Raw genomic sequence first — 23775 nt, 5'->3', positions numbered from 1 at the left:
GCTCAAGGTGTATAATTTTTTTGATGTGTTGTTGGATTCTGTTTATTAGGATCTTATTGAGTATTTTAGCATCAATATTCATTAGTGATATTGGTCTATAATTTTCTTTTCTTGTTGGGTCTTTCCCTGGTTTGGGGATCAAGGTGATGTTTGCTTTGTAGAATGTGTTGGGTAATATTCCTTCTTTTTCTATATTTGGGAAGAGGTTTAGTAGTATAGGTACTAGTTCTTCTTTAAAGATTTGGTAGAATTCTGATGTAAAGCTGTCTGGTCGTGGGCTTTTCTTTTTAGGGAGATTTTGTGTAGTTGATGCTATTTCATATCTTGATATAGGCCTGTTCAACATTTCCACTTCATTCTGGCTAAGTCTTGGTAGGTGGCATATTTCCAGGTATTGCTCGATTTCTTTCAGATTTTCATATTTCTGAGAGTAGAGTTTCTTGTAGTATTTGTTAATGATTTTTTGAATTTCTGAGGAGTCTGTTGTTATTTCATCTTTACCATTTCTGATTGATAAAATTAGAGATTTTACTCTTTTTTTCCTGGTTAGGTTGGCCAAAGGTTTATCTATTTTGTTGATCTTTTCAAAAAACCAACTTTTGGATTTATTGATCTGTTGTATAATTCTTTTGTTTTCAATTTCATTTAGTTCTGCTCTGATTTTCGTTATTTCTTTTCTTCTGCTGGGTTTGGGGTTGGATGTTCTTTTTTCTCCAGTTGCTTGAAATGTCCCGTTAAGTTATTAACTTCCTCTCTTTCCGTTTTCTTGAGGAAGGCTTGCAGTGCTATAAATTTCCTTCATAGGACTGCCTTTGCAGTATCCCAGAGGTTCTGGTAATTCGTGTTTTGATTGTTGTTTTCTTCCAAAAATTTGTTGATTTCCTTCTTAATCTCATCTATAACCCATCTATCCTTCAGCATAAGGTCGTTTAGCTTCCATGTTCTTGTATGGGTATGCAGGTTCCTGTTGTTATTGAGTTCAACTTTTATTCCCTGATGGTCTGAGAAGATGCAAGGAATAATTTCTATTTTTTTAAATTTGCTGAGGTTAGATTTGTGGACTAGGTGGTCGATTTTGGAGTATGTTCTGTGGGCTGATGATAAGAATGTATATTCAGTTTTATTGGGATGAAATGTTCTGTAGATGTCTGTTAAGTCCAGATGTTAAATGGTTAAGTTTAAATCTAAGATTTCTTTGCATAGCTTCTTTTTGGAGGATCTATCCAGCACTGCTAAAGGGGTGTTAAAATCTCTAACTACTATGGAAGTGGAAGAAATAGAGTTGGTCATGTCTGTTAGAGTTTCCCTTATAAATTGAGGTGTGTTGTGGTTGGGTGCATAAATATTAATAATTGAGATCTCATCATATTGATTATTATCTTTAACAAATATGAAGTGTCCATCCTTATCCTTCCTTATTTTGGTTGGTTTAAAGCCTATTGCATGTGTGAACAGGATTGCAACACCTGCTTTTTTCTGCTTTCCACTTGCCTGGAATATAGATGACCATCCCTTCACCTCGAGTCTATGTTTGTCTTTTAATATAAGATGCGATTCTTGTATGCAGCAGATATCTGGCTTGAGTTTTTGTATCCAATCAGCCAACCTGTGCCTCTTTAGAGGACAGTTTAAACCATTAACATTAATTGAGATTATTGATAAGCCTTTTGACAGTCCAGTGGACATTTTTAATCCTTTTGTGACTGTGGAAGTTGGAATTTGATCAAAATTTTCTGGGTGAGTTTACTTTTGTGGTGGAGGATTACGCTGGTCTTTATGAAGGATAGGTCTGAGAATATCCTGGAGAGCTGGTTTAGTTATGGCAAATTTCTTCAATATGTGAATGTCGTTGAAGTATTTAATTTCTCTGTCATAAATGAAACTGGGTATAGGATCCTGGGTTGACAGTTATTTTGTTTTAGGAGATCGAAAGTCGATGACAATCATCTTCTAGCTTGAAAGGTTTCAGCAGAGAGATCTGCAGTTATTCTGATATTCTTCCCCTTGTAGGTAATGGTTTTCTTTTGTCTGGCAGCTTTCAGAATTTTCTCCTTCATATTAACTGTAGTGAAATTGATTATGATGTGTCTGGGGGATGTCTTATTCGGGTTGAGTTGTGCTGGAGTTCTGAAACTGTTTGCTATCTGAATTTCAGAATCTCTTGGCATGCCTGGAAAGTTCTCCTTCATGATCTCATGGAGAAGAGACTCTGTGCCTTGTGAAGCCATTTCATCACTTTCAGGGATCCCTATTGGGTGAATATTAGTTTTCTTTGAATTATTCCAGAGCTCTCTGAGAGAGTGATCTGTTTTTGCCCTCCATTTCTCATCCTCTTTGAGAGTTTGGGAGCGTTTGAAAACTTTGTCTTCAATATTAGAAATCCTTTCTTCTGCTTTCTCCATTCTGTTACTGAGGGATTCTACTGTGTTTCTCAGATTTTGAGGGATGCAACTTCTTGTCTCAATGTGTCAAAATCTTTGATCATTTGGTCTTTGAATTCATTGAATTCTTGAGATATCTTTTGGGTTACTGCTTGGAGTTCTAATTCAATCTTATTTGCTATCCAGATTCTGAATTCGATTTCTGACATCTCAGCTATTTGTTTGTGCATGGGATCTTGTGGCGTGTCTGCCCCATTGATCCTTGGGGGAATTGATCTACTCTGATTATTCATATTGCCAGAGTTTTTCTGTTGATTTCGCTTCATGATTGTTTTTTCACTGTTGCCTCTAGCCGTCCTCAAGAGTTGGGGAGGTGTCTCTCTAAGATTAGACCCCATGGATCACTCTATTTTTGCTGGATCTTTATAGGGCGTGACCCTGTGTAGTTCCTCTGGGGCTGCTCCAGCTAGGGAGTTCTGGTTGTGGAAGCATTTCTGGAGTGTGACACACCCAGATCTAGCAACAGAACGGGAGGTGGTGTGCATCGTTCTGGGAGTGCCTGTCGCCCAGTGACTTTGGCATGGAGAGTCCAAGGCTCCAGCAGTCTCTGGCCTGGAGAAGGGCTCTGCGCTGAGGCAGGGAGGGCTCTAGAGGGCAGGTGGCTATTAGTATCTCTGGCCAGACAAGTGGGCCAGTGTGGAGGCTGGGAGGACACAGGAGGGAGGACACAGGGTTGTGCGGCTCCCGCAGTTCCTGGTAAGGGCATGCGGAGGCCCAGTTGGTGCAGGGTCATGGCGCAGATCTTATGGAGGTCCGGGTGGCACCAACCCCAGCGGTTTGAGGTTGCTATGAGCTGTGACACCATGGCACTCTACCCAGGGGAACAGCCTGAGCCTCCAGTGTGCCAAAACCGTCTCACTCTGCCCCTGAGGGTTAAGGCTGTAAGGCAGCTCAGTCCCCGCCTTTAGGCTGCTCAGTCACTAGATTACTAGGTCCCACCCGATCCTTGCTCTGGGACCCTGAGGGCAGAGCTTGCAGGGGCAGTTCTCTCACAATGGCTGCCTGCAGCCCAGCTCAGCAGCTCTGTCTGGGACCCCAGACAATGCCCAAAGTTCTGCGCACTCCTGCTGAAGCTCTCCCCACGGCAGTTCAACTGAGTGCCAAGTCCAAAAACACTGAAACAGTTCGCAGGTAAGGCCTATCTGGTTTGCAGTCTCATTGCTGCTTGTACTTACGGTTGCCGGCATGATTAGGTTGATCGAACACACGCAACCACTTGCCAGTTTCCCACTGTTTTTGTCCTCCTTTTGGGGTCCAGAAGTCCCTTGCTGACTCCCTGTATCCTCAAAGGGATGATTATAGGCAGATCCCACCAGCCAGAGATGCCTGGAGTCTTATCTCCCCAGACTTACCGTGCCCAGTTGCAGGGAAGCTGTTACTCAGCCGCCATCTTTAATCCCTGTGTTCATAACTTTTCATGTGACTTACTCTATTCCAGCCACATTGCATTACATTCCTTCTTTTGTTTTAAAACCAGAAATATCAAACATGCTATACCCATGAACCTTTGCACTGGCTAGACCCTCTTCCTGGAATGCTGTTTCTAAATATCTGCAGAGCTAATGCTTCACTTCCTTGAAGTTTTTTTCTCAAATATTTCCTTGGAGGAAGCTCGCATTGAGAAACCTATTTGAAATTGATCGGCCTTTGCCTGTTTTTGGTACTCCTTATTCCCCTTTCTTTTGTGTAGCACTGATCATCTTTTAAGTTGCTGTATAAGTTATGAATTATGTTTGTTATTTATTATCTGCTTCTGCTGTCCAGGGATTTCAGATTAGAAAGTTTATGCTTCCACAAATTTACTGAGCAGGCTTGAGCTTAATTCCACTAAATATACAAAACTGTATTTTCTGTGAAGCTTTCTGACAGCTGTAATTAGAAGGCACCCTCTGTATACCCAAATTAAAGTTTCAGGCCCTTGATATCACAGATGGTTAATTTAGAAATGTAAATCAACCAGTAGATTGTCATTTGAACTAATGAGCTTGGTGGATGCTTGTGAAGCAAAAGAAGACACATAAAAGTTGTAAAATTGTTCCAGTAACACAAAAATATGACAGTTAATAATTCTTTTTTTCCCCTTCAGGAGACAGAAAGTGATTAAAGTGTCAAGGAAGTCATACTAAATTTTAAACTTCAGGAAGCTCCTGTTATAACATCTTATTGCTAAGCCCTGAAAACATAGCTCAAAAGCATCAGTCTGGTACCACCTAGAGGGTTGCGTGTTCCTACTGATGTCTGCAGACTTAACTCATTCTCATTCATTCAACCATTCAACAAATATTCATGGAATGCCTATTCTGTCTCAGGATTTTATGGCAATCCTTAAAGGAATTTAAAGTCGGTTTTATTTTACAATGATAAATATCTTCCTTGAAGGATGGCAGATTATAAAGTGTTCATTTTAACCCCATAAAGCTGATGGATTGATATAAATGCTTCATTCTTCCCTTTTCTCCATAGTCTCTCTCTCTCTCTCAAAGACAATTATGAGGGTGGGGAGTGAGAAGGGTAGTTCTGGGCACCATATTAGTCACTCCAAGTACGATATATGATTTAGTAATTTAGGACTTACACCAACTTTAAGAGAAGGCTCTTATCCCCATTTTAAAGATAAGGATGAAAAAAAAACTCATTTTAAGGAAATGATCCAGTGTCACACAGGTAATAAGGAATAGAGTGTAGGACAGAAGTCAAGTGTGTCCAACTTTTGGACCTTCTTAAAAATAATCGGATGCAGTCATTATTATGTTCACCTTTTCACTGGGAGAGAATTAACGTGGTTTAGAGTCCAGTCCTGAGATGGTCATTTTTCCCCTTGAATCCATGTACAGGGGTAGGTAGGTTGCTTGCTAGTTCATTTGGAAGTAGTATGTTAGGTTCATAGTCATTGAGCTAATCTGGTTAACCAGGTATGATTTTAAGAATTCAGTAGTTAAAAAATTTTACTTGATTGCTGTTTCCAGAGGTTTTGTTGTTGGTTTGTTTGTTTGTTGTTATTTTGGAAACTTGTATTTAGCAAAGGGAATTTGACCTGTTGTTTAAATAATTGAATGTTTCGGCTTTTGAATCTCAGATTAAGAGCAGAAACATTGTGATAAATTCTCTGGTTAAGAACGACAAATATTGTTTATTTGTAAAAAGAATTTTTCACATTTATTAGCCACAATTCAGCTTTATAGAAATTTTCAACAAAAAAAGTCATACTTTTCCAGAAGATGGCACTGTAAGAACACCATTTTGGTTTCTGGATTTAGGACTGCAAGAGGATTATGCATGTAAATTATGGTCTGAGTCTTTGTTGTCCTGTGTGTGTGTGTGTGTGTGTGTGTGTATGTGTGTATTTATTGTCTGTTTGAAACATAAAGCTGTTAAAACATAAAATGCCTTTCAAAAATTTTGCACCTTTAAAGATAAGTTATCTAATCCCATTACATGATTCATATATTCCTGTTTTATTAAGAAAACAGGAATTAATGATAATTATTCTGTTCTTTTTTTTTTTTTATTGTTGGGGATTCATTGAGGGTACAATAAGCCAGGTTACACTGATTGCAATTGTTAGGTAAAGTCCCTCTTGAAATCATGTCTGTTCTATTAAATTTCTATGTTTCCAAGTTTCATTGTTATAATTCAGAACAAAGCAGAAAATTATATCTTTCCTTTTTAGTCACAAAGTACATTAACAAAAACATGTTAGTATTTTAGAGACTCTAGCAATAGAATAAAATTCTTAAATAGAACAATTTACATTGTTATCAATAACAATGAAATAATAAATAATAATGACATTTTGGTTGATTTCTCAGTTGTGGCTGAATACCAAAAATAAGTTTAATCAGTTAATGTTGAAATTTAATGTTTAATTTTTAACAATATTCTCTTGATTTAATTTCATATAAATTTTCTGTTAGTTGTATTTGTAAATTTCTACTGTGTTCTTGTGAGGTTTGTTATTTGGTGATTGAAATCTTTGAGTTTTAACACCTCTTTTGAGTATCTTTAAGTTTATTTAGTAACGCACTTTCCTTACATTGTCAATGTTGTCAATGGTGAACGCTGGGTGATCAACATGTGTTAAGGAAAAAATAAAGTAAAAGGAATTTGATTTCAACTCTATCTAGATTATATTTTAATATGTATTTTAAAGATTTTTATAAACCTAGTAGTTACTATGTAATTCTATACGATTTTTTAAAAATTTGATTTTTAAGGTCAGTTTTTGGTTATAATTCTTGTTTTAAACTCCACAGCATAAAATAAAAACCTATTAAAAATATTTGATTGTGTCTGCATCACTTTAAAGCAAACAGTTCATAGTGACATTTTCATGTGATAGAATGTTTAGAATTCCATGTGCATTAAAGGTGGAATAGTCTCAGTCTCTAGAGAATCAAGAGAAGCACACTTTGAGTTTTAGCAGTGTTGTAAAATGCTGCCAAGGGCAGTTGTTTACAGCGTAAGGTCTTTGTAGAAAACTCCCCACTCGCTTACCTCTTAGTTTTTCTCTATAGTTATAAAACAAGGATTGTGGGATTTTTTATTATTGATCACAATAATATTCAAAATAATAATTATAATGTTGACTTACTATTAAGAGTACTTTTCCCCAAAAAATAAAGGACAAACACATCTGATACTAGTAGGTTTGTCACTGTCGTTCTTGGGAGTACAGGTGGCATTCTCTTTCTCATTTTTTGTCTCTCATTCTTTCCAACTTAGAATGAGAAATTCTGACAACATTGCTAAGGATCAAGTCAGGATAACTTTTAAATCCTTAAAGAGCAAAGGTAGAATTAGAATATCCAAGACTGCTTTTATAAAATAAACATTCCCCTAAATCTGTATAAACTTTGATTAAAAACATGTAATTTCAAATACAATATGAACATAAATGAAGCTAATATACCCCTTTTTTAGTGAATTTTCTTTTTATTTTAGGATAAACATGTTCTCACAGTTGTAACTATTGAAAGAATGCTGGAAAGGCTGAAAAAATCAAATGAACTTTTAGAACTCATTCTTAAAGGACTTAATGAATATTTGGAAAAGAAACGCCTCTTCTTTCCCAGATTCTTTTTCTTGTCGAATGATGAACTCCTTGAGATACTATCTGAGACTAAAGATCCCACTCGGTAAGTAAACATATGTGTATAATACGTGGTTAAATTTATTGCTCAAATTAAATCTTTAGAATAAGGTAGAACATAAATATATAATCATGTTTATATAATAATTTTTTCAGAATAGTTTAAATATTACCAATAATCAACTTTGAATAATTAATTATTAAACACATAAATGACATCATTGAATGATACTTTTTCCAAATGTGATGAACCTTGAATGGATTTTTTTATCGCCTTTTCTTATAGATTTTTGAGAACACACGAGTCTTACATCACATTCAGAATAAAAGCCAGTGCCCTCACAGTGCCTTGCAGCGACTCCACAGATCCACCCCCGCTGTCCTTCCTGTTCATTGCCTACTAGTCTGCTTGCTCGTTCTACCTACAGTTCACTAGCCTTTGTGTAGTTCCCCTGTTAAAGGGGCAGACTCCCCTCTCAGTGAGCTGTCCTCTTTGCCGAGGATGCTCTGTACTCCAAGGTCCATAAACCTTCTTCCTTTATCCCCCGGAGGTCTTTGTGGAAAACTCCTCAAACATCTGCCATTCAGGGAGGCCTTCACTGACCACCACATATGAAACAGCAGCCCCTCTAGCACAGCCCCTCCAGCCCTCACCAGCCACCCTTGCTGGACTTACCTTCCCTGCCTTATTTCCTTCTGCTTGCTTGTCATTTGGCATCTCCATAGTTTAGTCATTTCTTTACTGCTTGTTTTCTTTCAGTGAAATGTAAGCTCCATCATGGTAGCAATTTTTCTACTGTTTTTTTATTTCCCCCCCACTGCTTATTCTCTACTCCTTAGTGTTCTTCAAATATCTATCTATCTTTGATAGACATTTGTTAAACAAATTCATTAATTTTGTATCATGTGCCTTCAAAGTAGGAGACAAGAAATTCAAGCAAAAAGCTAGATTTAGGCTCAGATTTCCATCTGAGATTTTATACTCTGCTTCTTTTTTAAAGATGAATGCAAGTGGTTATTGGTAATGTGCCAAAAATGAGAGATTTATTCAGTCCCATCTGTACTACATTGAATAGACTAACAGTTGGGTACCGTCAAAGCACTTAAAACAGTACACCTGGTCCACAATTTTCAGGCAGTCTCTGAAGATCCCAGTTGAAATTACTACTTTCGTGCATTTGAAGATTATTCAGATTAATGTATTTATCTGTTAGTCAAGACTGGTTTCACCATCTTTGAATTCATTGTGTTGAAGACAAAGCCTTATAGATATCTCCATGGCTCTTACTATATTGTATGTTTACAGATCTTTTTGTGATTATTCAATTAGTTCTGACTTCTTACTAAACAATAGAATCCTAGTAGGGAAAGATTCTGCCTTTTGTTTGTTTGTTTTGGTTTGGGGGATTTTGGTTTTTGCTTAGTATTTCACTGCTAGCAACAACTAGCATAGACCTAATTCGTAGCACACATTTATGAATTTTATTTTATTCTATTATATTTATTTTTTTTAATTTGAGACAGAGTCTCATTCTGTTCCCTGGGTAGAGTGCTATGGCATCTTAGCTCACAGCAACATCAAACTCTTGGGCTCAAGAGATCTTCTTACCTCAACCTCCCAAGTAGCTGCAACTACAGGTGCCCATAACACCTGGCTATTTTTTTTTTTTTTTTAACTAGAGACGAGGTCTTGCTCTTACTCCTCGTCTCAAACTCCTGAGCTCAAGTGTTCCACCTGCCTTGGCCTCCCAGAGTGCTAGGATTACAGGTGTGAGCCACTGTGCCAAGCCACATTTATGAATTTTACATGAAGATTGGTTCACAAAGAACAAAGGCATTTAGGAAATTGTTTTAATGTGATTAATTCTCTTTAAAACTTTTTTCCTGGCAGGGTGCAACCTCACTTAAAGAAATGTTTTGAAGGAATTGCAAAGGTGGAATTCACAGAAATTTTAGACATTACTCACATGAAGAGTAGCGAAGGAGAGGTCGTGGAACTTCTAGAGACCATTTCAACATCCAAAGCCAGAGGTCAAGTGGAAAAATGGTTGGTTGAGTTAGAGAGAGCTATGATTAAATCCATCCACAAGGTAATCAGTTATATTTATTATTTTTAGAACATGATAGATAACTTAAAGGCAAAGAGATCATCTCTGATTGTAATTTTTTAGTGACACACTTAAAAAGTAAGACAAAATGCCCTCCAAGCTACAGATAACTTGTGCTTTAGTATTGCACCTGTCTCATTCCTGTGGCCACATGGTAGTTTCTCTTGTTATTACTTAGATCCCCTCTGGTCTACAGTCTGTCTATAGTCTTACCTTGGAAGTACTTCTCCACAGGTTCACATCAATCTCCTTGACATGTATGGATCTTTTTGTTCTGTGAGTACATAAAAGACATGCCCAATGGTGGAAACCACATATACTTCCTGAAATTAATAACAACTTTGTGTTTTCCACATCCTGCAAAATATATGTCAGCTTAATCATTTGTAATTGCGTTAATAGAAAATTTCAAGTCATCCCAACAAAGTTCTTTATTTTTTACCAGAATGTAAACTTACCGTTTAAGTTCTTTATGAAGAATGAAATTCATGATTGAGCAGGGGAGTATAAGGGGGGCATAATTCATTAAATCATTTAAAATTCTTTTTTTTTTTGGATTCTCCCACAAATTATTAGAAAAATTTGTTGGATCAGGTGTTTAATATTAAATTAGCCTGTGTCTTAATGTTTCTTTTCCTCTTAATATGTTTTACATTTTCCCTGCACAATACTATATTTTCTAGAAAATATAAAAATAGTTTGGACAGTTTTCTCTTTCTTCTTATGAATTATATTACAATGAGTACGCATATAGCTTGTTTCTTAGATTGAATTATTTATTTTTTTATGAAAATTCTTCATATTTAGGACCATTGGGCCAAAGAGGATGAGTTTCATAGGCTTTGATAAGAGTTGACAATAGCATTACCATTTATGTGGCCATTAGCAATGTACGTAAATTCCACTTTGTCTATTATGTAGTAGCATTTAATTGCATTACATGATTTGCTAATTGATGCAGTATACAGTAACAAGTCATTTTGTAGGCATATCTGCTATTATTTTAACTATTATTTGAATTTTATTTGCAAAGTCCTTAAAGAAAATATTTTTATTGCCAGTTCTGAGCATTAAGATGTGATGATAAGAAATTGTGTAGGAAATAAATATATTCTCAAAATGTTCATGTGTAAGTTTGTGTTGGTAAAATAACCGAGCAAAAGCAATAATAAATATTGCAAATAGGATAAATATGTTTGTTGTGCTCTATGTATTTGCATGCTTGAAAGGCTACTGCATATGTAATATATTATTCTAATATGCCACATCTGTAATATATATGATAAACAGACATAATGGACTTTATATATGTACAATATGGTAGAACTTTGTATACTGTTTCTCCTCATATGCCTATTATAGAAATCCCTTTCTGTGATTTAGGTTTTAGTGGCTTCCTCTTGTTCTCCTCATAGCATGCTTGCAGAACACATACTTACTCCATCTTCTTGGCATTTCTTAGCTATGCCTTTTTATTCTTTTCTTTGTTTCTTCCATCTCTGAGTTGTCCATTTCACCTGCCCTTTCTATGGCTTCTTGATTTTAAAAATGTCTTTATAATCAATAGCCAGAACTCTGCCCTTTATCTTTGTTCAGTTCTATAAATATCCCAGTGAGACTAGAAATTCAAAAAGGTTTTAACTATCCTTATATCTTTCTCAGAAAAATCTAATGTTAACAATCTTTTCTGAAATTCAAACATTACAGTACATGCCACCTCACAGATAACCATTACTATTTTTGGTTCATGTGTACAATAGAATACGGTGTTTCCCAGTGATGGTTGGTAGAAAAAAATAGATATATCAGTTCACCAAAATATGTAGCAAAGTACACAAATTAGACTTTCTGACCTTACAACTATCAACTCTCCATGAATGAATTACACAGTTGTCTCTGTTATTACTGCCTTGGGCATCACACTATCGGATTAATAAGGAATGAGGTCTGGAAAAACAGGAGGAACTTTAAAGGGATTGTGTGGTTTGCCTGAGTGTGAGTGTATACACCTGCAGAAGGCTGTGTGGAGATCTGATTAAATTAAATGAAAATCATTATCTGTGAAGGTGATGGATATTCTTTTGGAATTATTTGAATTTATTCATGCTTGTTCATTACAAATGAATCTAGTATATCTTTGGCTTCAGTTGTTCAAATGAATATTGATATTATGTGGTGCACACAAATTTTTAATGTATCAGTAAAATAAAATACTGTGTAATGTTCCTTGCTTTGATCACAGGAATATGAATAAACTTGAATTTAAATGGCTCTAATCACCTGCATTAAGTGAATTTTTGTAATTGTTTAAGAATGTCATAAAAAGTTGAGCAATATAAATTAATCCAGTTTAAGATTTTAACTCTTCACTATACGCATGTATAGCTTGTTCAAGAAACTATTAATCTTCAGCATTTTATTTTTCACTTAGGTAATTGGAGAAGCAATTTCTGCCTATAGAAAATATGAACGAATCCACTGGGTACGGGATTGGCCTGGACAAACTGTTCTTTGTGTATCCCAAATTTTTTGGACACTAGAAGTACAAACAGCTATTCCAATGGGGCTAGAGGTAAGCTTTTATTACCCCTAGTTTTTCAGCATTTTTCAATAGTAACTGTCACCAGAACATACTTATCTGAAAAACAAAATAATGAAAATTCACTCAAAAAAATGTACATTATGCTGCAAGCCAAATTATATATTTTTAAATAAAAATTGCATATTAAAAATATGTAGGAAAAATTTGTACAAATAACTACTTTAAAATTATGTTTAAACCATCTGTTTATTCACAGTATATAAAAGTCAAGAGCATTTGAGCCTCAAAATCTTATTATGTACATTTTTATCCCTTTAAAAACAGAGCATAATAGAACTAAGAAATTCAGAAATATTGAGGCCGAAATAAAGTAATATAATCTTCTTTTATGTCTTGAGTAAAACTGCCCTATATAGATAAGGCATCAGCTTACTTTGACTATTTTTAATACATAACTACTAATATTTTGAATGTTGCTTAGATTTAAATATTTTATTTAATTTAATAAATATTTAAACATTCTAATATAATTTTAGATTTGAATTTAATATTATTAATTAGATTTTTATTAATTAAAAATCATAAATATATTCGATGCAACAGTTTTATCTTTGAGATAGGAATTCAAGCAAGTCAACTTTAAGTTGATTGATGGGTCAACTAAAACCTAGCAATGGAGATTTTTAGTTTAAAAACTATGTTTTTAAAACATATTTTTGATGTAAAATTTGAGGTTTTTGACTCTAAGGTATTGTTGAACAGGGGTTTGAGATGAACACATGTTCTTTGTAGACAGGCAGATCCCAAAGAGGAAGGGGCTGGGTGACACATGCTTAATTCACTCCAGCTTACCCACAGGTCACTTCTCTGCAGGAAGAAATAAGCAAACAGGAGAAGTAGTCAAGGGTTTTCAGGAAAAGGTCTTTTTTCATAAAAACCAGAGCACAGGGGCAAGAGAGTTTCCCTAATAGCAGTAAGACCCTGTCATCACCTCTGTGTCCTTGGCTATCTCTCCCGGTGTTCATTTTTCTTTTTTCCTCAGTGGGTTCAGAGAATCCATTTTATATTTTTTCCTTTTAAACTACTACTCACCTGTCTCCTGACATGGAGATTTCTCCAGCACCCAGGTGGGCTACTGGGGAATATGTAGCCTACTGGGATCTCCCTCCTTGCCAGTTCATGTGATTAAACATGGTGAGATAGAGAAGTTCATTTATCAGTATTTATGGAGCAAATTAATAGCAAATTGAGCATGTAAAGATAGAAATGAAACAATATTTAAGCACTTAACCTGTGAAAAGGGCTTCATTAAAAGTAGTAATTTAAAAGGATAAAATATTTCAAAGAACAAAAGTGCCGCCTAGAGAAGCAACTTGCAGTCCCCAGCTCTATCTTTTATACTTTTTCTCATTCTTGGAAATTGTTTTTAGTTTCATTGCCACCACTTGGCAATGGTCATAACAGAGTGAAACTACTCAGTGTACAACATTTGATAATTATTTTTAGAGTGGAAAAAGCAGCCACATCAGTTTGCTAGAGTGTGTGGACACTTCCCTAAAGCACAGTGGTTTTCGTCGATTGTAATTTGATTTTCATCTCAAACTCTCTTCTCTGTTGTAATTTACTCATTAGATCTATCTACTAGAAAAAAGATTCCAAAGCAAGCCTAGTCCTCAGAACTGGTGTCAGTTCATTATAAACAAAAATGTTCAATGTTTTGTTTATTAGTATCTTTAGATTTCAAGTGGCACAAACTCATTCAGAAAGCTTGCACAAGAGTGCTAGAAGGACGCCATGGAGGAAAGGAAGAGTCGTCCGAGTTGGGATCTCAGGGCTTGGCTGCTGTAGCAGTCTCTCTTTCATTTGTCTCTCTCACCTCCCTACTGGGTCCTGATAGGCTTTACTCTCAGAGAGGATGGAAGCTTGTGGTAGTTTCAGACTGGCGTTTCCACAGCCCACCACGCCTAGTACAAAGCCCTTATTCTCTCAGTTTGTACACCAGTCCCGGGGAAGAATGATGATTGGTTCTGGTTGAGTCCCACAGCCTCTCCTCAATGTTGCCATGGTGACTGGGCAATACGCTTGACAGCTCCAACAGAGCCATGGAGAAGAGATAAGAGATAGAAAAAGAAAAGGAAAGAACAATGGTTAGACATAAATCACATCTATCCACTATATCTGGCCAGATTGAGCTTGTTCACCTATTCGTCTTTGTAGTAAAAAAATCAAACTGGTTATTGTAAAATTATGTCATGTGGAAAATCATGATTAAAATGCAGAGATTGTCCGTAGACCTGCTTATTTAAAGTATTTTTGTTTATAATGATTCTGCTAACACTAGGAAATCATATCTTATTTTCTTTTCTTTCAGGCTCTTGGGCAATACTTGGAAAAATGTAACAGACAAATTGATGACATTGTTACTTTGGTGCGTGGCAAATTGTCCAAACAGAATCGTGTCACTCTGGGAGCACTTGTGGTACTGGATGTTCATGCTAGAGATGTCCTCTCAATACTTGTGCAGAAAAAAATTAGTGATGACTCTGACTTCGAATGGTTGAGTCAGCTTAGATACTATTGGCAAGTAAGTGTTATCACTAAATGTTATTGCACAGCAATTTTAACTTGCTGTATTTTAATTTGTGCTTGGTTCCTTACATAGGAAACAGTAGCATTAATATAGGGTCATTTTGCTGATGGCTGACTATAAACAAACAAGCATTTCTTCACATTGAAAATTAAGCCACTAATAGCTATAGCTACATCATCTGTATTGATATATACATGCAAATGTATAATTATATACAAAAATACATACTCACACAGAGATCACAAAAACTGTGAATAGTTACTGAAAATTCCTCATTTTAAATGGGTCATTATACTTGCTGAATCTGCAAACTGCTGGGGCTAGTCAGTTTAAAATTGTGTTTTTAGATTCCAAAAACATCTAAAGAATGTACAAATCAAACTCTTTTAGTTTGATTTAGTCATTAACATTTTCTCTAGATCAATGGGAGAAACCAGGAACATAATCTGGCAGGAAGGTTTTTATCGAGTCCTCCAGGTGGATAATAATGGTGAGAATGACAGGGAATGCAGGAGGATCGGGGGCTGTTAGTACAGTGGACCAGCCTGGGCCTGTCACATGTGGGTAGAGACCGCTGATGACTGAGACACAGACTTAGAAGTTTTCATCCCAGGGTTTTGTGGAAGTCTTGAGAGTATGGGGCAGGAGGAGAAGAGAAACAGGAACCAGCATCCTGGGAAACAGTTTGAGGGGCAGTGCATTTAGTAGGTAGGTGCTCAGCCAGGGGCATCATCATTTCAAATGTCGGGTCCTCCCCTTGCCAAATGTCTAACCTTGGACAGGTTACTGATTCTCATTAAGCATCAGTTTCTTCATCTGTAAAATCATAATACCCATTATGTAGGGAAAAGAGAATGATTAAAAATTTAGACAAGATAAGGGATAAATCCTAAAATATTCTATGAGAATAACTGAAACCAGTATCTTCCATTGCTTATTCATGGAAAATAGATACTGAATTCTACTGAATCAAATGATGTCTGAAAAGTGAGTTTTAAAGAGGTTGTCTACATTATGATTGTTAATTATTAAACAACTTGAGATTTATATTATTTAAAATTTTGCTGTGTAACTTTTTATCTGATTTATCCTAGGAAAATCATTTGGAGACAAAGATGATCAATGCTGGTTTGCGGTATGGGTATGAATATCTGGGTAACTCTCCTAGGCTAGTTATTACTCCACTCACTGACAGATGTTACAGGTAAATATTTTCATTTAAGGACCCATTGGAAGTAACTTTCACTCTCCCTTATACCACTGATTTCTTTAAAATATTAATATCAAATTATCTTTTACACTGTAAATTTATCCTGTGTTATTTTTTCTTAGACCCTTAATTTTCCCTTCAGCTTTATCTTCATTTTATTTCTCTGCTGGCTTCTTCCTTTCAGCTCTAGTGGTCTAAGTATTGTCAAGCATCACTATTGTTTTTGACACTGTGACTCCTTTTCTTCCTGAAACTCTCTGACTTCCTTTTGTATCAATGGAGCAATCTTGTTCCTTTCCTAGGAACACTGACTTTTCTAGGGTTCTGTTTTAACGTGGTCATTTTCCTCATGCCTCATGTTTTCCTGAATGTTCTCAGCCACTCTACATCCTGAAGACCATCATGGCCACCTCTAGCCCAGGTCTCTCTTACAAGCTTTTGCTGCACACGTATCTCCATTAGATATCTCATAGGTATTTACATTTACATTTCTTCCAAAAGCAAATTTACCACTTACCTCCTAAATTAGCATAACTTCCTCTATTCCCTCCTCAGAATATGGCAGTGTCTAGCCATCACCCCAGTCATCTTTACAAATACCTCACTTTGTCCTCAACTCTTTCTCAATTCTTCACATCTAGACATACTCACGTAAGTCCCGCTAATTTAATTGAATTACATTTATTTTGAAAATTTATTTTACTTTTTATTCTCTTCCTTTTTTGAAAAAAAAAATAGATACTTTAAAGAGCAGTTCTAGATTTACAGAAAAGTTATGCATAAATTACAAGGAATTCTTAAATCACCCCCCACCATTTATCCTGTTATTGACATCTCACATTGGTGTGGTACGTGTGTTACAATGGATATACCAATATTGATGCATACTTGTTAACTGAAGTTAACAATTATATCAGGATCCACCATGTTATATAGTCTTATGGGTTTTCACAAATGCACAGCATCATGTATCTACTATTAAAATATCATACAGGATGGTTTCACTGCCCAAAATATGCCTGTACTTCACACATTCATCCTGCCTCCCTTCTCCATGAACCCCTGTGATCTTTTTTATCTTTCTCCCTCTCTCTCTTTCTCTCTCTCTATAAAATATACATAATATGGTCATATTTTAGAATGTTATATAGTACTTGGACTCATACAGACTATCTTCTTTCACTTAGCAGTGTGCATTTGCGGTTCTTCCATGTCTTTTTATAGCTTGGTAGCTCTTTTTTTTTTTATCACCAAGTAATGCTGTATTGTATGGATGTGCCATTCACCATTTACCTGTTTAAGGACATCTTGATTGCTTCCAATTATTGGTGATTGTGAATAAAGCTGCCATAGATATTTGTGGGCAACTCATTTAGGTAAATAGCCAGGAGCATGATTGCTAGATCATATGGTAAGCCTCTGTCAATCTTTCTGTCTCCTGAAGTGGCTGTACTTGGAAGTACATTTGCATTCTCACCAACAATTAATGAGCATTTCTATTGCTCTGCGTTTGATATTGTCAGTATATTAGATTTTAGCCATTCTGATAAATGTGTAATGACATCTCATTTTGCTTTATTTTGTAATTTCCTAATGATATATGATGCTAACCATCTTTCCATAGGCTCATTTTCATGTGAATGTCTTCTTTGGTGAGGTGTTTGTCAGATCTTTTTCACATTTTGTTCATTTTCCTATTGTTGAATTTGAAGAGTTCTTTGTATATATTGGACAAGAGTTCTTTATCTGATTTATTGGGTCTTGCTGGGTTGCCCAGTCTTGTCTCAGACTCCTGGTCTCAAATGGTCATCCGGCCTTACCTCTCCAAAGTGCTAGGATTACAAGCATAAGCCATTGCATGAAGCCTGATATATTTTTGAAAATATTTTCTCCTACTCTGTAGATTGTGTTTTCATTTTCTTCTAATAGAGAAGTTTTATATCTTTATGAAATCCAGTTTTTAAATTTTACATTCACAGATTATGCTTTTTGGTATTATATCTAAAAACTCATCATCAAACCAAGGTAACCTAGATTTTCTTCCATGTTATTGTCTAGAAGTTGTATAGTTTGTGTTTTACATTTATGTATATGATCTACTTTGAATTAATTTTTGTGTCTAAATTCATTTTTTTGTACATAGATATCCAATTGTTTCAGCACCGTTTGTTGAAAGATTATCCTTTCTCCATAGAATTGCTCTTGCTTCTTTAATGTTTGATTTTTTTATTAGGTTATTATTCTCTCCCTCACGTTATAGACATTGAAATTGAGGCCTGGTAGAGGAGAGCAAGATGGTGGCCGAGTAACAGCTTCCTTGCATCTGGGCACCGTGAGTCTGGGGAGATAGGACTCCAGGCATCTCTGGCTGGTGGGATCTGCCTATCATCACCCCTGTGAGGATACAGAGAGTCAGCGAGAGACTTCTGGACCCCAAGAGGAGGACTAAAACAGTGGAAAACCGGCAAGTGGTCGCGTGTGTTCAATCCGTCTAAACCCGCCCGCAAATGTAAGTTCAGTAGCAGCGAGACTGCAAACCGGAAAGGCCTTATCTGTCAACTGTTTTGGTGTCTTTGGACTTGGCACTCAGTTGAGCTGCCTTGGGGAGAGCCTGGGCGGGAATGCAGAGAAATTTGGGCTTTGTCTGGGGCCCCAGTCTGAGCCGCTGAGCCAGACGGAGCTAATAGTGTTTGGCTGTGGGCCACAGGGAGCCATTGTGAGCCATCTGCCCTGGCAAACTCCGCCCTCAGGGTCACAGAGCTAGAATCTGGGTGGGAGCTGGTAACCCAACACCAAGTAGCCTAAGGGTGGGGTCTGAGCCGCCTTGCAGCCCTAACCCTCAGGGGCAGAGTGAGACCGGTTTTGGCACACTGGGTAAGTGGATAGCCACTTCAGCAGTGATTCCAGTGACAAGCACTTTCCTGGAAAGGCTTCTGCTCAGCAAGTTTACAAGTTCAAAGTGCCTTTTAAGTACGCTGAAGAGAGATTTAGGGTGTCTACCTGCTGGGGTTTGAGAAATCAGCAGCCTCCAGTCACATCAGAACTGTGATTAACATCTCATACCCCAGAAGACCACGTGTTGCCCAGACAATATTCAACAACATATACATACTACTTTGTTTTTGGTTGTGTTTTGTTTTGTTTTGATTTGGTTTGGTTGTTTTTTTGTTTATTTTGATGTTATTGATGTTGTTTTGTTTTTTAATTTCAACCTTTTCTGTACAGATCTTTTTTCTTTCCCAATTTTCTAGTTTAATTATAATTTCCCATTGCTGCCTTTTTTAATAACTAGAACTTCATTTTTGCTACTGTTTCTACTGCTATTATTTGGTTTTTCACCAAATTTTATCCCATAAAGTTTTCTGTTTGCTTGTTTTGGTTTGATTTATACCATTTTTGTCTTTCCTCTCTACTTGGTGGAGGTGGGGTACTGTGTCTGATCAGGTTAGCAAAGAGCTGCTGACCTCAAGGGAATCACCCAACTGGGCACACCCAGAAGGTGGTTTTTTTTTAAAGTTGTGTCAAAGTACCCTACTGTACACCTATATGGCTCTGTCTCCCTATTTCTGTGCCTCTCTTCTTTTTGTCAATATTCCTTTTACCCATCCCCTCTCCTTTCTCTATTTTATTTTTCTTTTCATTCAGTCCTCCTTTCTTTCATCCCTTTCTTGCTCTTCAACCTTCTCACCCTTCTGGTCCTGTACCAAAAGGACTCATCTAACCCTTAGTCGACAGGCACAAGAACTTAAAGAGCAAGAGGAAGTGAAAAAAAATTAGGGCAAGGAAACAGATAAAAGAAATCACTCATGAGGAAGAATCAGCAGAAAACTCCAGGCAACATGAAGAACCAGGCCAGAACAACCCCGCCAAGGGACCATGAGGTAGCTACTGCAGAGGATTCCACCTGTAAAGAAATGTTAGGAATGACAGGGAATTTAGAATACACATGATGAAAACAATGAAAGAAATAATGGAAATAATGAAGGAAACTGCTAATAAAGTGGAAAATAACCAAAAGGAAATCCAAAAACAGAATCAAATAAGAGATGAACGATATGAAGAATATAAAAAGGATATAGCAGAGCTGAAGGAACTGAAACAGTCAATTAGGGAACATAAAGATGCAATGGAAAGTATCAGCAACAGGTTAGACCATGCAGAAGAAAGAATTTCAGAGGTAGAAGACAAAGTTTTTGAGATAACTCAGATAGTAAAAGAGGCAGAAAAGAAGAGAGAGAAAGCAGAGCGTTCACTGTCAGAATTATGGGACTTTATGAAGCGTTCCAACATACGAGTTATAGGAATCCAAGAAGGGGAAGAAGAATGCCCCAAAGGAATGGAAGCCATACTAAAGAATATTATAAAGAAAATTTCCCAAATATCACCAAAGATTCTGACACACTGCTTTCAGAGGGATATTGAACCCCAGGTCGCCTCAACTCTAACTCAGCTGCTCCAAGACACATTGTGATGAAACTGTCCAAAGTCAAGACAAAAGAAAAGATTCTGCAAGCTGCCAGGAGTAAGCGCCAGTTGACTTACAGGGGCAAATCCGTCACAGTCACAGCAGACTTCTCTAATGAAACTTTCCAAGCAAGAAGACAATGGTCATCTACCTTTAATCTACTTAAACAGAACAATTTCCAGCCCAGAATTCTGTACCCTGTTAAGCTAAGCTTTAAAATTGACAGAGAAATCAAATCATTTACGGATATACAAACATTGAGAAAATTTGCCACAACAAGACCAGCTCTACAGGAAATACTTCAACCTGTTCTGCACACTGACCACCACAATGGACCAGCAGCAAAGTAAGAACTCAGAAATTAAAGGACAGAACCTAACCTCCACACTGATGCAAAAGATAAAACTAAGCAATGGACTCTCACAAAATAAGACAAATAGAATACTACCACACTTATCAATTATCTCAATAAATGTTAATGGCTTGAATTCCCCACTGAAGAGACATAGATTGGCTGACTAGATTAAAAAACACAAGCCATCCATTTGCTGTCTGCAAGAAACACACCTGGCTTCAAAAGACAAATTAAAGCTCCGAGTCAAGGGTTGGAAGACAATTTTTCAGGCAAATGGCATTCAGAAGAAAAGAGGAGTTGCAATCTTATTTTCAGATACATGTGGATTTAAAGCAACTAAAGTCAAAAAAGACAAAGATGGTCACTTTATATTGGTCAAGGGAAAAATACAACAAGAAGATGTTTCGATTCTACATATTTATGCACCCAATTTAAATGCTCCCAGATTCTTGAAACAGACCTTACTCAGTCTAAGCAATATGATATCTGATAATACCATAATAACAGGGGACTTTAACACTCCTCTTACAGGGACAGATCCTCTAAACAGAAATTAAACAAGGATATAAGAGATTTAAATGAGACCGTAGAACAACTGTTCTTGATAGATGCATATAGAACACTCCATCCCAAAGATAAAGAATATACATTCTTCTCATCACCCCATGGAACATTCTCCAAAATTGATCATATCCTGGGACACAAAACAAATATCAACAGAATGAAAAGAATTGAAATTTTACCTTGTATCTTCTCAGACCATAAGGCACTAAAGGTAGAACTCAACACTAACAAAAACGCTCGACCCCACCCAAAGGCATGGAAATTAAACAATCTTCTGTTGAATAACAGATGGGTGCAGGAAGAAATAAAACAGGAAATCATTAACTTCCTTGAGCATAACAACAATGAAGACACAAGCTACCAAAACCTGTGGGATACTGCAAAAGCAGTTTTGAGAGGAAAATTCATCGCTTTAGATGCCTACATTCGAAAAACAGAAAGAGAGCGCATCAACAATCTCACAAGAGATCTTATGGAATTGGAAAAAGAAGAACAATCAAACCCTAAACTCAGTAGAAGAAAAGAAATATCCAAAATCAAATCAGAGATCAATGAAACTGAAACCAAAAGAATCATTCAGAAAATTAATGAAACAAGGAGTTGGTTTTTTGAAAAAATTAATAAAATAGATAAAACATTGGCCAGACTAACGAGAAATAGAAAAGTAAAATCTCTAGTAACCTCAATCAGAAATGATAAAGGGGAAATAACAACTGATCCCACAGAGATACAAGAGATCATCTCTGAATACTACCAGAAACTCTATGCCCAGAAATTTGACAATGTGAAGGAAATGGATCAATATTTGGAATCACACCCTCTCCCTAGACTCAGCCAGGAAGAAATAGATCTTCCGAACAGACCAATTTCAAGCACTGAGATCAAAGAAACAATAAAAAATCTTCCAACCAAAAAATGCCCTGGTCCAGATGGCTTCACACCAGAATTCTATCAGACCTTCAAGGAAGAGCTTATTCCTGTACTGCAGAAATTATTCCAAAAAATTGAGGAAGAAGGAATCTTCCCCAACACATTCCATGAAGCAAACATCAACCTGATGCCAAAACCAGGAAAAGACCCAAACAAAAAGGAGAATTTCAGACCAATCTCACTCATGAATATAGACGCAAAAATTCTCAACAAAATCCTAGCCAATAGATTACAGCTTATCATCAAAAGAGTCATTCATCATGATCAAGTAGGCTTCATCCCAGGGATACAAGGCTGGTTTAACATACACAAGTCCATAAATGTTATCCACCATATTAACAGAAGCAAAAATAAAGATCACATGATCCTCTCAATAGATGCAGAAAAAGCATTTGATAAAATCCAGCATCCTTTTCTAATTAGACACTGAAGAGTATAGGCATAGGTGGCACATTTCTAAAACTGATTGAAGCTATCTATGACAAACCCACAGCTAGTATTTTACTGAATGGAGTAAAACTGAAAGCTTTTCCTCTTAGAACTGGAACCAGACAAGGTTCTCCTCTGTCACCTTTACTATTCAACGTAGTGCTGGAAGTTCTAGCCAATACAATTAGGCAAGACAGGGAAATAAAGGGAATCCAAATGGGAGCAGAGGAGGCAAACTCTCCCTCTTTGCTGACGACATGATCTTATACTTAGAGAACCCCAAAGATTCAACCACAAGACTCCTAGAAGTCATCAAAAAATACAGTAATGTTTCAGGATATAAAATCAATGTCCACAAGTCAGTAGCCTTTGTATACACCAATAACAGTGAAGATGAGAAGCTAATTAAGGACACAACTCTCTTCACCATAGTCTCAAAGAAAATGAAATACCTAGGAATATACCTAACGAAGGAGGTGAAGGACCTCTATAAAGAAAATTATGAAATCCTCAGAAAGGAAATAGCAGAGGATATTAAGAAATGGAAGAACATACCATGCTCATGGATGGGAAGAATCAACATTGTTAAAATGTCTATACTTCCCAAAGCAATCTACCTATTCAATGCCATTCCTATCAAAACACCAACATCGTACTTTCAAGATTTTGAGAAAATGATTCTGCGTTTTGTATGGAACCGGAAAAAAAACCATATAGCTAAGGCAGTTCTTAGTAATAAAAATAAAGCTGGGGGCATCAGCATACCAGATTTTAGTCTGTACTACAAAGCCATAGTGCTCAAGACAGCATGGTACTGGCACAAAAACAGAGACATAGACACTTGGAATCGAATTGAAAACCAAGAAATGAAACTAACATCTTACAACCACCTAATCTTCGATAAACCAAACAAGAACATACCTTGGGGGAAAGACTCCCTATTCAATAAATGGTGTTGGGAGAACTGGATGTCTACATGTAAAAGACTGAAACTGGACCCACACATTTCCCCACTCACAAAAATTGATTCAAGATGGATAAAGGACTTAAAC

At 36.6% G+C, this 23775-nt stretch overlaps 1 protein-coding gene across 1 annotated transcript in view; it reads left to right on the top strand.

Moving 5' to 3' along the window:
- DNAH7 (dynein axonemal heavy chain 7) overlaps positions 1-23775 on the top strand; it is a 324659-nt gene that overhangs the window by 100204 nt on the left and 200680 nt on the right. The window contains exons 20-24 of the mRNA XM_053597477.1: positions 7383-7576; positions 9422-9620; positions 12070-12210; positions 14552-14764; positions 15865-15974. Of these exons, the coding sequence (XP_053453452.1) occupies positions 7383-7576; positions 9422-9620; positions 12070-12210; positions 14552-14764; positions 15865-15974 (857 nt within the window). The remainder of the gene's footprint in view (positions 1-7382; positions 7577-9421; positions 9621-12069; positions 12211-14551; positions 14765-15864; positions 15975-23775) is intronic.

The sequence above is a fragment of the Nycticebus coucang genome, chromosome 7 (genome assembly GCF_027406575.1).
Source record: "Nycticebus coucang isolate mNycCou1 chromosome 7, mNycCou1.pri, whole genome shotgun sequence".
Classification (NCBI taxonomy): domain Eukaryota; kingdom Metazoa; phylum Chordata; class Mammalia; order Primates; family Lorisidae; genus Nycticebus; species Nycticebus coucang.
This window is presented reverse-complemented; position numbering and strand designations above follow the sequence as displayed.